The sequence below is a fragment of the Zingiber officinale genome, chromosome 6A (genome assembly GCF_018446385.1).
Source record: "Zingiber officinale cultivar Zhangliang chromosome 6A, Zo_v1.1, whole genome shotgun sequence".
In the NCBI taxonomy this organism is placed as follows: domain Eukaryota; kingdom Viridiplantae; phylum Streptophyta; class Magnoliopsida; order Zingiberales; family Zingiberaceae; genus Zingiber; species Zingiber officinale.
The window spans coordinates 20038956-20053811 of record NC_055997.1 but is presented as its reverse complement, the minus strand read 5'-3'; the positions used below and the strand labels follow the sequence as shown (position 1 = coordinate 20053811).

Below are 14856 nucleotides of genomic sequence, written 5' to 3'. Positions count from 1 at the left end.
GAGGAGAACCTTACGAGAAAAAGGAGGATCGAAGGAAGAACACTGGGGATCGATGGAAGCAGGAGAACACGATCGCCGAAGCTCTAGAATGCGAAGGATAACCGGGGGCACGCGAAAGAAGGAGTGAGGCGACGGAGGAGAAAACGAAGATTTTATAGGGTGGAGGTCGGGCGGCCTCTACCGTTGGATCCAGGTCACGGGAATCAAAGCTCGCATCGCGTCGTTTATTTCGAACCGCTTCAATCCCATCAAAGCACCACGCCGCCGCCGCCGTACGATGACGACAGTGTGCCACGTGGCATTCAGCCATTCAAAGCATTTAATGAGCGCATGCTCAGCCTTAATGTCGAAGATTGGCGCAGATTACGAGGAGGTTCAAGGAATGTGGTGTTGACTAACCTTAAGGCCATCCCTGCGGTAAGCCGAGCGGAGGATAATGGCACGAAGGCGCCGCCCGGCTAGACTCGCAGTCCAGTCAGTCGGACTAATCGCCTCCTTCGACTAGACTTGAAGGGGAGGCAAGTGATCCGGCGGTAAGAACAGGGGACCCTCGTTCTGGGGAGTCAACGTCACGTGGAAGTCAAATAGCCAGGTGGCCGACCGGAGATGGGTGGGTCGAACGCCCGGCCGACTGACCGGTGTCTAACTGGCAGAAGGTGCCCCAGCAGGAAGCTGGGCCCCGGCGCTCATGGTACAGGATCGTAGGGCCGAGCGGAGGGCACGCTCGGCCAAAGACATGAGGTAGCATACTGCTAACAGTTTCCACAAAGCACATTACCGAGAATCTCCCAAGTAGAGCGCTATAGGTGTTCGGGCGGACGTAAGGTAGAGGCTGGCCGGCCAGAGGCTCGGTCGAGAGCAAGGGGAAAAGGACAAGGGACATCTTTTTCTGACAGCGGGCATGTTCTACGTTTAGGCCATACCCCGAATCTTACGACAGGAGGTTCCGCTGTCCCATCGAAGACGTGTTTGGACTGAAGCAGTATGAGATCAGGTAAGCTCACTGACAGACCCTTACTGGGGTATGGGCTAAGGACACGTGTACACCTCGGTATGTGTGCACCCGCTTCTCCAGAGCCCTATATAAAGGCCCTCATCCTTCGCCGGAGGTACGCGTTCTACGATTCTTGGAGCCACTTTCTTGCTGTTGAGCTTTGCCTGACTTGAGCGTCGGAGGGTCGTCGCCGGGAACCCCTTCCCGGCCCGACTTCTGTGCAGGTTCACCGGAGGTCCGGGCAGATAGTCAGCGGATCTACGTCAGCAGCTTGGAGAGCGCCACGTGCCCAGTGTTCGTTGATTCAGCTTTCAGACAGGATCAATACTATTGAGATGACACTAGGACAACTTCAGATACATGAGAAAATGATTGAAAAAAATTAAACAGAGACATGATCTGAGGTAAATGTGTTTAAGTTTATTTTTTATATATTATTATAATTTATGTCTTTTTATTTGATGAATGGTAATATTTATATGTTAACCATTTATAGATTTATATTTTATAAAAATTTAATTATATATATGGTAAAATATGAAGGAGAGATGAATTATATAATGAAAAAATGTGGGAACCTACGAAAAAATTGTTGAGAGATTTTTTTTTATTTTATTTTTGATAGTGAAGAAAAATGGAAAAAAATTTAACAAAACGTTAACATGATATTAGAAGAACTTCTTGAAGATATCTATGACTATGGATGCTCTAATGGGAGCTCCTTGTGAGCTCCCATTGTTTATACGGCTCAAGTGAGGGAGCTCTCTTGCCTTTATTTTTTTATTTTTAAAGTTTAATCTTTTAAAAAATAAAAATAATAAAATATTATAATATAATAATTTGTGAAAAAAATATGAGATTCATAAAGAAATTGAAGTTGGTGAGAGATTTAAAGATGAGAGGGGCGTGTGATTTTTTAGTGGTGCTGATGTGGCATCGATGAGCTTTTGGGGAGCTCCCACGAATGCCCTAAGATCTTCTAAGCTGTCAAACCAGAGAAAGAAAGAGAAGACTGATCCCACAACGCGTACCGGAGAAGATTGATCTCTTCTTATTTGAAGTCCCCTCTTTCTTCTCTCACTGGTCGATTTTTCGTCATTCCGTCTGCACGATGGCTCGTAACAAGGTAGCTTCTACCCTGCTTCAGTCTAATATTCTCGCTCTCGATCGGCGTTTACTCCGTTCTGCTCTTCTTCCCGTAGAATGCTCCTCTTGTTGTTTTTTTTTTTCTCATCAAAATCATGTCTTGTCTCCCCTGCTTCCTTCACCTTCGTGCCAGTTATGGATTTAGTCCTCGCGTGAATTACTTCTCATTTTAAACTTTCATATATATTTTTTTTTACTTATTTGAAGCCGGAATTAAATCAGTCTTTTGAACTCGCATTTCTTACTGATTGTAAGCGTGCATATATGCGTCTGAGACGGAAAAGGTTGCCGCTTTGCCGAGTTAGGGTTTGGAAATTTGGTCGTAATGGCATGCTCAATGTTTTTCTACCTTCATTTTGTGTTGCCTTCTGCAGGAAGCGATGATTTTTCTGATTGATGTTGGTCCGTCGATGCATAGCGTCCTTCCGGAGGTTGGAAAAGTTTGTTCAATGTTCATACAGAAGAAGGCAAGTTAAAATCTTCAGTGGATTATAGTCAAAGTTTCTTCGGTTATGTTTAAATACATTAATTTGATCGGTTTTATTGTATCTGTAAAATTAGGGTTTAAATATTTACTACTATTCTTCGCTGAAGGGAATGGTTACATCATATATATGACACAATTACAACATCCTTCAACTGATAGAAGATGTCAGATTAAACCTATTTAACATATGGACGGTAAACCTATTTCACATCTAATTACTATGTTAATATCCCATCAAGTTGCTCAAGGTAGAGTGTAGATATTGTATATGTCCAGCTTTCTCCATATAATAGAAAGTCCCATTAAAGTAATAAAAAGATTTTAAGTTCAATTGATTTCTCCACCAGAGCTGGTTGGACAGCAACAGAAGCACTTTAGGTGACTTGATACCAATTGTTGTCCTGCTTAAAGTAATGATTGGGTGGCAACGAAAACCCTTTAGATGGTCAAAATTGGTTGATTTCTCCACTGAATGGAAAATAGGTAATGAGACTATCGACACTGAACCTGAAGTAGATTAAGAGGCTCGGTAGAAGACACCTTTGTTATCGTGGTAATTATCATGCATGGAGAGTAATGGAGCATAAATGAAGTGGCATGTCTGGATTTCCATCTCTGCAGGACGTGTAAATACATAATTGGCAGAGCAACAACATCCCCAAAGACCTGACCCATAATGACTACAGTGGTGACAGTAAAAAAAGTGCATGCTGGATGGCCTCCTAGATGAGTTTGGGAAGGAAACTAGGTCTTCCTTTGAGGTTGCAAAGTGGTGATATGTGGAGGACCATAGAGATTAGATATAGGGAGGAGACCACAAGTAGAGGACCTTGAGGAAGAGGTTTAGGAGATTGGGTTTCCTTCTGATAGGGATGAGAGAGCTCTACTTAGCTTTAAGGGGAGCAAATGATAAGTTTTTCTTGTGATGGTACCATTACAGGATGCTGTGAATGAGTATCCATATAAGATGTGGGAAGCACGCTCATTGGCAGCACCATCGAAGAAGAGACATTGGTTTTGAATGCAATCACGAGTGGCATATAAAATGTCGTGCTTATAAGCTCCAAGTAGATGACAGAGGTTGGATTATTATGCAATTCTAATTTGGCCCAAGTAGATGGCTAGTAGGTAGCTATCAAAATGATAGGGGCTATCTGGACATCAAATTAAGGATACATCCATCAATTTCTAATTAATGATTAATTGGATGTGGTCATAGGCAATTGTAGTTGTTGGACTCTTCATATAATGTGAAATTGCAATTTGGCAAGCTCCTAATGCAATTGAAGAATTGCTGCCTCGTCTGCTCTGTGGATTACGGGAATGGAAAGATCAAAATATTATCTTGGGAGTTATGTGAAGAAAGAGGGAACAACTTTAATATTTGATGAGATATTTAGACCCAATGTGGTCCGTCCCTTCTCTGGGACCCACATTGGCTGGAGTTTCGTGCACTAGTCTGTCCTTTATGGTTTTTCACTAAAGAGGGCTTATTACATTACACAGTAGCGACACAATTATAACATCTTGGAACTGAATAGTATATTTGGGCCAATACCTATTTAACATGTCACTAAACATGTTCAATTTAAAATAATAATTCCAACATTATCTAAGAAAATATGATGCTATTGTCCTTTTTTGGCTATTCTATGACTCATTTTTTCAGTAACTAATGCTTATATCTTTGATTTCCTAATTACATTGAGATTCTTGACTGATTTTTTCTCTAACTTTTGCAGTTGATTTTTGCTAAAAGTGATCTGGTTGGAATAGTTCTATTTGGAACTAAAGGTACTTTTATCCGTATAAGATTTCAAATACTGATAGTATCATCAAAGTTATTGTTGCAATGAATATTAAAGCTGCTACAACTGTTGTCTTTAATCTCTGTAGCCAGGAAAAGCACAAGATGGTTTAACCAATAATTTCACTAATTTTCATATAGGGTTATCCTTATGGCATCCAATATGTATGAAGATGTTATAGCATTCAAGTTTAATCATTTTTTGCATACTGCTTGATAGATCTAATGGTTAATGTCCTGAGATGCATACCATGGTGTAACCAATAATTTCACAATTTCCATATAGGGTTATCCTTACTAAATCCAATACACATGAAGATGCTATAACATTCAAGTTAGATTATTTTTGCATATTTCTTGATGGATCTAATGGTTAATGCCACTTGGAAATGCAGTCTTTCGATTTTGCTATGCCATGAGTTGCTCCTCGTTTTGATTAATCTTTTGCTTGTTCACTTCATGTATCAATTTATCATTTTTGTTAAGATTTAAATGGATTACTTTGGGAAAACAAGATTTTGTAACCATATATGTAAATTGTGGGATATGATAGTGTAATTAGCTTTAATGAAAATCTGTTTAGTTTTTTTTTTTTTTTAAATTTAGATAAGTTTGGTTAGAAAAGTCAGATAGAGTGTCTAGGGTTTTTATTTGAAAAATTATTTTATTTTATGAAGAATAATATCTAGTTAGGATCTCATGGATGTGACAAGTTTTCAATTAATTCAATTTCCATGGTATCAGAACCATTCTTTTTCTCTAAACCTTATATCTTGGGCTTCCGCCTCTTAGCACTGTACTTTTCCCCAAAACCTTAGACTATTCTTTTTCCCTAAACCTATCATCCTTTCCCCCTAAACCCTAGATTTGGCTACCACTACTTCCGCAAGACCCTATTATGCCTCAAAGTTGCTTGTCCACTGTGCAACTAGCATCTCCCGCAATCTTCTTGTCTTCTTGACACCTATCTCCACCACCAAACATTTTTTTCTATTTCGTTAATAATCACGGAAGAAAGGAAAAATCGTGTGAACAAGCTAAGTTTTTTTGCTGCCTCCTAACCCTTCACATGGATCGTCTACGTCAACACAATCGTCTCCAACTGGATTTGCTACAGTCATGAAATTTTCACCAAATGACAGGAAAATGTCAAAATTCAACTCCTGTTTTCATTCCAAACAAGATCTTTAAGATTGAGGAAATCCCATTACATGAATTGCAAGGGCACATGATGATATCTTGATCTATCTTGATCATCTCAAACCGATTGTCTACTCACATTCTCTAAAATGCCCCTATGCTTTACTATCCCTACTAAAGTGGAGTTGGTGGGGAAGGGGGCATTTTATAAGCAAAAGTGAATTAATTTGTCATTTTGATAAATTAAAACTTTGGAGGTTTTTTGTAATAAAATTTAAATCATGGGAGGCGTTTTTGATGATAATGAAACTTTAGGGATTTTTGTGAAAAGAGGTAATTTGTTGAGCAAAATGTTGTTTCTCCCATTAGTGAAATAGGAAAAGATAGGCTTATTTTGGTGCACTCTTTTCCTCTACGGTGCTTCCTTGAGTTTTATTTTCTACAAGCTTTGTTACTCTAATTTCATTCGGCCAAAGGAAGCCTTAAACCTTCACTTGTTTACTTCTCCTTTTTGTTTTCTTTCATCAAATAGCCTTTCTCTTGTTGCCAATTACTGATTTCTTCACGTCAATGTGTAATGTTTGTTCATCTTTATTTTTGAAACTTTACTTCATTACTGCTATTCAGTATATTTCATATTTCATGATTAACTTTCCAGATACTAACAATGAGCTTGAGAAGGAAGTTGGTGGATATGAACACGTGTTTGTTTTACGTGATATTGGAGTTGTGGATGAAGCTGATCTGGAAACTTTAAATCTTCCTAGAGGGACATTCCCTGGAGACTGTATCCAAATTCTACCCTTAGAGGAAGTTTTGTCATTACTGCTTGAATATCTTTCTGCTCAAGTTTCAAACTGTTACTGTGTTGGTTAATGTCAAATCAAATAGACTTCTTGTAGTTTCATTTTGTCACAGATGACTTAGTAATTAAATTTACAAATTTTTATTTACTTCTTATGATCTTAAAGCTAACTTGATGAAATGTTGATCAAGAATTAGAATTAAAATGTTGAAATGTTTAGAAGAACAATCAAACTTGTCCTTTGATCTATTGCAAATTTATTTTGTTTCTTTTGTTAGGAAAATTGTGATCATTGGATTTGGACATCGCACGAACACCAACAAGTGACCATGTATTATATTCTCCTTACCTTGACACTCAACACCTATATTGATGATGGTGAATATGTGGCTACTAAGTCATTTTAGATAAGGGACCTGATTGCACATATGATATGCAATTCCTTTGGGCAGTTACATTTGGTTGTGGTCTAGGTAGACTGTCTTGTGTAGTTAAAAAGAAAAAAAATGGTTCAGTTCCTTTGATGATCAAGAATATGATGAGCAATTTAGTGATGATTTTTTGTATGTACAAAAGATTAATTCTTATGGCTGGTACATCCTTCTTTGGTCTATGAAAATTTTATTATCTCAATTTTTTTTAGAAAATAAATATTTATCATTATTTTTATGACATTATTCACCTTTAAGAAATTAATAGGTGTCAAAAAATCAGTGATAATATAGTTTTTTTTTTAAATTTTAAATTCTATTTTCTAAAAAATGAAATTAGAAAATTAAATTAAGGATACTCGTATATTTACTTAAACATTTGTTGTTCAAGTGATGAACACTTTAGATATTAATTATATGCATGCTAATAGATATGCCCTATTCTACGTTATAATATTATGAGGTATTCTACAATGTATTATTATGTGTTTTACATTGTGTGTGTGTGTGTGTGTGTGCGCCCTATTCTACGTTATAATATTATGAGGTATTCTACAATGTATTATTATGTGTTTTACATTGTGTCTTGTGTTATGGATTGGGTGCATACTTTATTTGTTCCATGTTAGTCATTTTATAAATATAAATGTATTAAACATTTTGTAGTTCTGACTACCACCCACATATGCATGTGTTGGGTATTGGGTTGACCACCTGCTGCTTGGAAATGTCTTTTACAATCTTGATGGCATCATTATGCTGGCTATTGTTGCATTTATTCTCTTTAAGATATAATCTTATCTCTATTATTGATTTATCAGTCTTGTGAAATAGGTTAATTTTGATTGCATTTTTTTTTATCCTTGACTACTTCCTAGTTTTGGATGCCATTGTGGTTGGTATGGATATGCTGATAAAGAAATTTAATCCCAAGGAAAAACTAAAAAAATGTCTTCATCTCATCACAAATGCACAATGTGCTACTAAGGAACCTTATGAAGGGACGAAAGTGGATCAGGCAGTAACTATTGCTCATCAGATGAATGCTCAAGGCATAAGCCTGAACTGCCTAATTTTCAGAGAAAGATTATGGGGTGTTGAAAATCAGCAGGTCATTGATGAGAATGACAAACTCCTCAATCAATTCTCACAGCAAGCAGTGGCCAATATTGTGCATGTTGATAGTACGACATCTTTGTTAGGTGCTATTAAGACACGGAGAATAAATCCTGTCACAATATTCAGAGGAGATTTGGAACTCAGTTCGACAATGAAGATTAAGGTGAGATCATTACATTGTTCTGTTGGTAGGTTTCTTGAACTTGGACACTGTTCATAATTATTATCTATGCTGTCTTTTATGCTTTTGTAAATCAGAGATAAATAAATCCAGTTTACTTTGTTTGGACTTTTAACTTACCTCCACTAATGACTATTTACAATACGCTTTCTTCCTCTGCCGCGGGATACTTTATTTTTCTTCTGTATACATTCTTCCTAAATTGAGTAATACTCTATCCTGTACTGTGCACTTTCTTCCTATCTTAATTTTCTGCCTTGAAAAAAATGAACCAGTTAGCTTTGCTTTTTGTAAATTTCTTTCGTCATATTTCCATGTATTAGTTCATTTTTTTTTTGGGAAATGCAGGTTGGAAATTCACCTTCTCTCTGTATTAGTAAATATGAAGAGTTTGTTCATAAATATTTACAAAGCCTTGATTTAATATATAGAATGAGCTTACAATTAGAGAGGAAGACTGGTTTATTTTCAAAAACAAACTCCTAGTGGTAAGTTTGGTGAAAATTGGATATCTTCAGTGAAGCAGCATAGAAACATGTACAAATTGATTATTTTTAGATGAGGTTACCTTTTCATTTTCTATCTTTCCTATTTTGATCTACCAACGTGCCACCAAATTGAACTTTGATATACAATCCATCTCCAAACTCCATTAAAAAAGTGAATCATTGAAAGAAACTTCATTGCATATATATTGGTTGGGCTTCTGTATAGTTTTTGCCCTTTCTGAGTAGTTGTTTGATTTGGGTTCTCATGGATTAGTCTTTTCTAATCTTATTGTTTGGTATTGTGTCCTTGTAATTTAGAATGAAGCTTGCGGTTGCAGCACTGATTTTCTTTTCTAAAAGTTCAGTTTTATGTTTAATTTTTACCATTTATCTAGTTTTGTCTATGCAGGTCTGGGTATATAAAAAGACAGCTGAGGAGAAATTTCCTACATTGAAAAAGTATTCTGATGAAGCACCTACAAGTGACAAATATGCAACACATGAGGTTAAAGTGGATTTTGAATATAAAATAATGGAGGATCCTGATAAAATTGTTCCCCCAGAGCAAAGAATTAAAGGCTATCGTTATGGCCCTCAAGTTGTTCCTATATCAGCTTCTGAATGGGAAGCAGCCAAAGTCAAACTTAAAAAGAGTGTGAAGCTTTTAGGATTTACCAAGGCTTCAAATATATCACGGTAATATTTAAAACATAAGGAGTCTGATGACATGATGGCTTGTGTCTGTTGACAGCATATCCTGTTGAAGTCCTTAAGTTTAGTTAAATCAACTAGTGAAGTTAGAGTAACTTCATGGATCAAACAAATCTAATTGATGGTTTTTCAAGGACTTGACAATCTAACAATCCCAACTGCTAGTCCAAGATGAAGCAGTGTCGTATCAGGTTCCATATGCTTATAGATATACCAATGAGGCTGCGTTGCAGCCAATTTCGTTGCCTCAATTGGGGTTTATTGCATTAAAAAAATAAGTTTTTGTTCAAAAAAAGAGATGATAGGCATGTAGAAGATTATGCTAGGATATGTGCAGGAAATGGAAAGCTGACTCCAATCTGATATCTGTGGAACCTGTAAGCCTCATGAAGCTCTCATTTCCATAATGACACTAAATTTGTGTGCCAGCAATATCTTGATTTAGTGCTTGATGGAGAAATCAAGCTCAAAGTTCTATCTGAAGCCATCCCCTAATGGCAATGCGAGAGATTCCAGACGATGTGGCTTCTGTCATGTGTGAGCCTCCTATTAGGCTTAGAACTAGGTTGACTCTAAAAGCAGTTGTTGTGACCTAGATAAATGTATATTCAACTTGAAAATCAGAACTTTTATAACCTTACCTATTTATATGGTTCATTTATTGAATTATGTGCTTCAAAAAGTGCTATGTTCATATTAATAGTACGCCTGGTCTCAAGCCTATTGATCCAATGTGAACAGCCTACCACACTTGATGTAGGAATTATCCCTTGGTCTTACAACTTCTGTATGTATTTGAGGTATTTGTATAGTCCTTTATGGATGGTTAAAAATCTGAAGACATGGAATCAACCGACCCATGTTTTTGATGTCTTTTGTACATGCCTACTTTTACCAAATGTCAACTGTTGACATCTGAACATTTTACAAACTAAAACATATAATATATTCAGTTGGTGATATGTTCAAATATAGTCAATCTTAGATGGAATATTCAGCCATATATGTATTTCTGACTCAAGCCATCGATCTCTTTGACCATGATTCTGAAGATTATATAATTTTCTTGAGTTTCTAAGTGGTGGTGATTCGTATCCAATTTTGTCAGATTTGTGATCACTTTTTCCTATCACATAGCATGAGTTATATGTCCAATATCTTCTTTACTTGTAACAATATTTTGATCAGGACATCCATTAGGTTTTCCCAGAACTGAATTTTCTATGTATATATATATATATATATATATATATATATATATATATATGCATTCATATCTTCTTTACTACATGTTTTGTCTTTGTGAAGGCACTATTATATGAAGGATGTCAATATCTTTATTCCGGAGCCAGGGAATACAAAGGCGATTATTGCAGTTTCAGCTTTGGCTAGAGCAATGCAGGAGAAAAACAGGTCTGCAATTTTGCGTTGTGTATGGAGAGAAGGTCAAGGAAAAGTTATTGTTGGGGTTCTAACACCCAATTTGTCATCCGTGGATAAGATAGTGAGATTTTTCTTGTCTTTATCTTCTAAAATCTGAATTCTGAAAGTTTTATTGTATTATGATAGACACATAAAGTCATGGCCCACCATTTCACTTTTTGTGGGCCCCATCACTTTATGTGTCTATCCTTGAGGTTTTCATTGAGGTTTTTTCCTTGTGCATATCATTTTTCATTATGATATATCTTGATCAGCAGGCCATAATAATAAACATTGGTTTACTTGACCAGCCAGATTCATTTTACTTCAATGTGCTTCCTTTTGCTGAAGATGTTCGAGAATTTCAATTTCCTTCACTTAGCAAGTTCTCATCATGTCAACCAGATGAGAAACAACAAGAAGCAGCAGATGACTTTGTTAAGATGTTGGATCTTACATCTTCTAACGGAAAAGAATTGCTTCAGCCTGAATATACTCCAAATCCAGTTTTGGCGGTTTGTCAACTCTTCTTAATGCCTCGTTTACTTGAAGGATAGAAAATAGAAAAAATATTAAGTTGAATAAAAGAAGAAAAGGGAAATGAGAAATTCATTTCCTTCCTCAGTGTTTAACTTGGAGGTATCACAGAGAAGAAACCGAAAAATTGAGCAATTGAAATTTGCAAGCCAACTTTTCATCTTTCCTTTTTCATTTGATTTGGACAAAATTAAAATGAAGGAACTTGATCCTGAACTTCCCTCCTCACTGCCTCTCATTTTCTTTAAAGTAGACAGGAGATTATTGCTTCTCAATTAGGTTCTTTTAATTTCCTTTATCAGTAAACACAGCATTAGACCTCTCTATATATTACTGTTCAAGTTCTGATATATGTGATATATGCCATGCCACAAGTATTCTAATCATGCCTCCATGATCTGTGTTTCAGCAATTTTATCGCTTTCTTGATTTAAAATCAAAGGATCCAGGGTCGGACATACCTGAACTTGATAATAGTCTTAAGAAAATAGCTGAACCCGACTTTGACATTCTTTCAAGAAACAAGTCCATTACTAACCATTTTGAGAAGCAGTTTGAACTGAAGGAGAATTCAAAGGTCTATAACTCTTTTCATTACTTTTTGATCAAATTCTTACTACTTAATGTCCCAGTTACAGCATATCTCTTTACAGAAGAGGAAGTTATCTAGACATGCGTGGAGGGGAAAACCATCTGTTTCAGATGAAAAGGAAGTTGGTAAGGAAGGTGAGGTTCCTGAGACTCAGAGTGCTAGTCTGGTAAAGGCCTTGCCTTCAACAAATGTAGAAAAGATTGGTGATTTGAACCCGGTGCAAGATTTTGAAGCTATGATGAAACGTAGAGACAGTTCAAAATGGACTAGTAAAGCAATCAAAGATATGAAAAGTCATATTTTTTACTTGTTAGAAAATTCTTTTGAAGGGCATTCCTACCAAAAGGCCATTGAATGTTTGATAGCTCTTCGTGAAGGATGTATTCTTGAACAGGTAAAACTATCATTAAGCAAATCCTCCTAGCTAGTCATAAAGATTGCTTATGTTGCTTTAATTTTTGAAACTCACATCTCTTAGACCGTAGTTATTAAATGTTTACACTTGAGACTATTTACAGATTGTTTTAGGCATGGTTTAAAGTGCTGTGCTGTTCAGCATGGGCAACATTTGCCATTGCACTTGCTGATTGGCACGTCACTGGATTCGGCACAGGAGCTAACAAAACTAAGAGAGATAAAAGAGAGGGAAGAAAAAGTAGTACTGTTTTTATAGAGAAGATTAAACTAAGAGAGTTATCAAACATTCAATGGCCTTTTATATAAAAAAATTAAAATTTTTTTTTTTAAAAAGTGGGGCCTAAGTGCTCGTTATTTTACTCGATTATTTCCACAATTGAGAAGATTAAAGTTCACACTTTAATGTACCGCATCTTTGTTTATGCAGGAACCAAGGGAATTCAATGATTTTTTGCTTGATATGTGCAAGAAATGGAGCAAAACTGACCTGGCTGACTTTCTTTCCCTTATGCCATCAAAGAACATCACCTTGATCAGCAAAATTGAAGCCGCAGACAGGTTCATTCTACCATAAACACGATCACTTTATATTTTTATACATAGTTCGACTGTCTTATGATATTCCACCATAATCTCTTTTCCTGAGCAGTGACCTAACAGAAGCAGCAGCGAAAAACTTCCCAGTTACTTTCAATGAGTCTCCAGAGTAATAAACAATGACACTGGACCTGCACATTTATGCCACATGATATTGCAAACACCATCATGTGGTTTTTTGGGCGCATCTTATCTCCAATATGATCGAAATGGTCAATAGTTAGTGTTGTGAATCTGTAATACATAATCACAGTGTCGCCGTTGATATTTTGTCATGAGTGAGGACTGTAACATGAGCATGAATATTACCCTTCCTAGTCAGATGTCTCTCATGTGACACGGCTACACAGCTTGATGTGCATGAACTCATTCCATGGAGAAAGAAAAATGACGCAATGATGTTCTATAGCATTGAATTTGTAAAGATACAGAATTAGGATTGTAAACGAGCTGAGGCAAGCTATGTTTTGTGGTTTTCATGCTTATTTGATAATGTAACTGAATTAAATCGAGCCGGATCTTAAATGAACTATATCGTTGAAATGATTTTTCAAATTTAATTTGATTTTTTTACAAGCATAAGTTTGATTTGTTTAAATGCTATTAACATTTCAATTTAAACATGTTTGATTGTTTAAAATTTTTATATTTTAAATTTGTTTGGTTAGTTATTGAAGTTGATAATATAAATTTAATTGATCTTACGTGGATTGAACGAATATAAATAAATTTTTATCAAAGTCGAACATTAAATTTGATTGATTTGATTATGAATATTTTATCCATTTATAACTCAATATAAAATTGCCAATCATTTTGAAAACTTCTCTTGTGGTGTTGTCGTTACAGTGGGAATCTCAGTGCATGAAACTCTCATTATATGAGATTTTGAGAAAGAATTTATTACTTTTTGTAAGAGATTATTTCTAGGATTCGAATATATGATCTTTTAGCCACAAAGTAATAATCCATGATCTTTTAGTCAGAAAGTAATAATTTTACCGTTGCGTTAAGACTCCTTTTTTTTTTAAATGAAATGTTAATATAAATATATTTCTTACGAAAGAGTTAGTTGAAACTTGAAAGCCACATTTTTGGCAATTTTACTATCACCATATAACTTCATTTCTTCATTTACGCAATTGAAGCATTATTTACTTTTGTAATTAGTATAAAATTAAACACGTAAATTATCAAAAAAATCAAAAACCAAAACAAAAAAAAGAACAAAAATCTAACAAGACATGATGAAGCCTTTATGGTCGTCATGAAAACTTTCATACATGAGTATAATACATTTCAGTCTAACAGAACTAAATACGAGTTGTAAAAGGTGAAATCTGCCATCAGGTGCCGAGCAAGCCTTCATATTGCAAACCTGAGTGGTCATGCTTCAAAATTCATCCTTCTGTGCTCCCTGTCCATGAAATCTCCAGCCCTCCTGTCAACGACAGCAACCCAATGGCCATAGCCCTTCCATTCTCCTCCATCATCATCTTCCTCGCACCTCCTCCTCCCCGGCCTGGCCCGGTCGTTCTCCGACGGCCACGGGCGCTGGCACTTGGATGAAGCGAGACAATTTCCCATTCACTGCTTGCTGCTTGAGCTGCAACGGAGGAAGCTCCACGTGAAGTATTTATAACTGCAGCAGCAGGACACGGCATTTGAGTCCTGAGAGGCCAGTCGGTTCCATTAGTTACCCTTCAATCTTCACCATTTTTCAGGATTAATCCTCAACCATCCAAGACTTTGAAAGTCGACTGTTTCTTCTCTATACATCAAGTGTGGACTGCTTCCTCAATGGTTGACGTCGCATTTGGTTGGGTCACTGGAGACCGGCAAAGTTAGTCTGGATGATTTGAACATCGACAGGGCGGTTGGTCGGCCCTTGCTCTACAATCTTCTTCACATTATAGTGCTCAAGGATTCCTTGACTGACTGACTTTGGCAATTTGACTGCTTTTTGGTGTCTCCTTGCTCGG

General features: G+C 36.4%; 1 protein-coding gene across 1 annotated transcript; it reads left to right on the top strand.

Annotated features, from left to right (window-relative positions):
* The first annotated feature begins 1906 nt into the window (after window positions 1–1906).
* LOC121996052 (ATP-dependent DNA helicase 2 subunit KU80-like) lies at window positions 1907–13353 on the top strand. The gene is made up of 12 exons (XM_042549863.1): window positions 1907–2120; window positions 2515–2607; window positions 4370–4421; window positions 6233–6361; window positions 7689–8092; window positions 9008–9294; window positions 10618–10813; window positions 11043–11246; window positions 11678–11845; window positions 11922–12254; window positions 12705–12835; window positions 12927–13353. Exons 1-12 carry the CDS (start codon window positions 2106–2108, stop codon window positions 12985–12987), a joined length of 2073 nt encoding a protein of 690 aa, XP_042405797.1. The 5' UTR covers window positions 1907–2105; the 3' UTR covers window positions 12988–13353.
* The last annotated feature ends 1503 nt before the right edge of the window (window positions 13354–14856 follow it).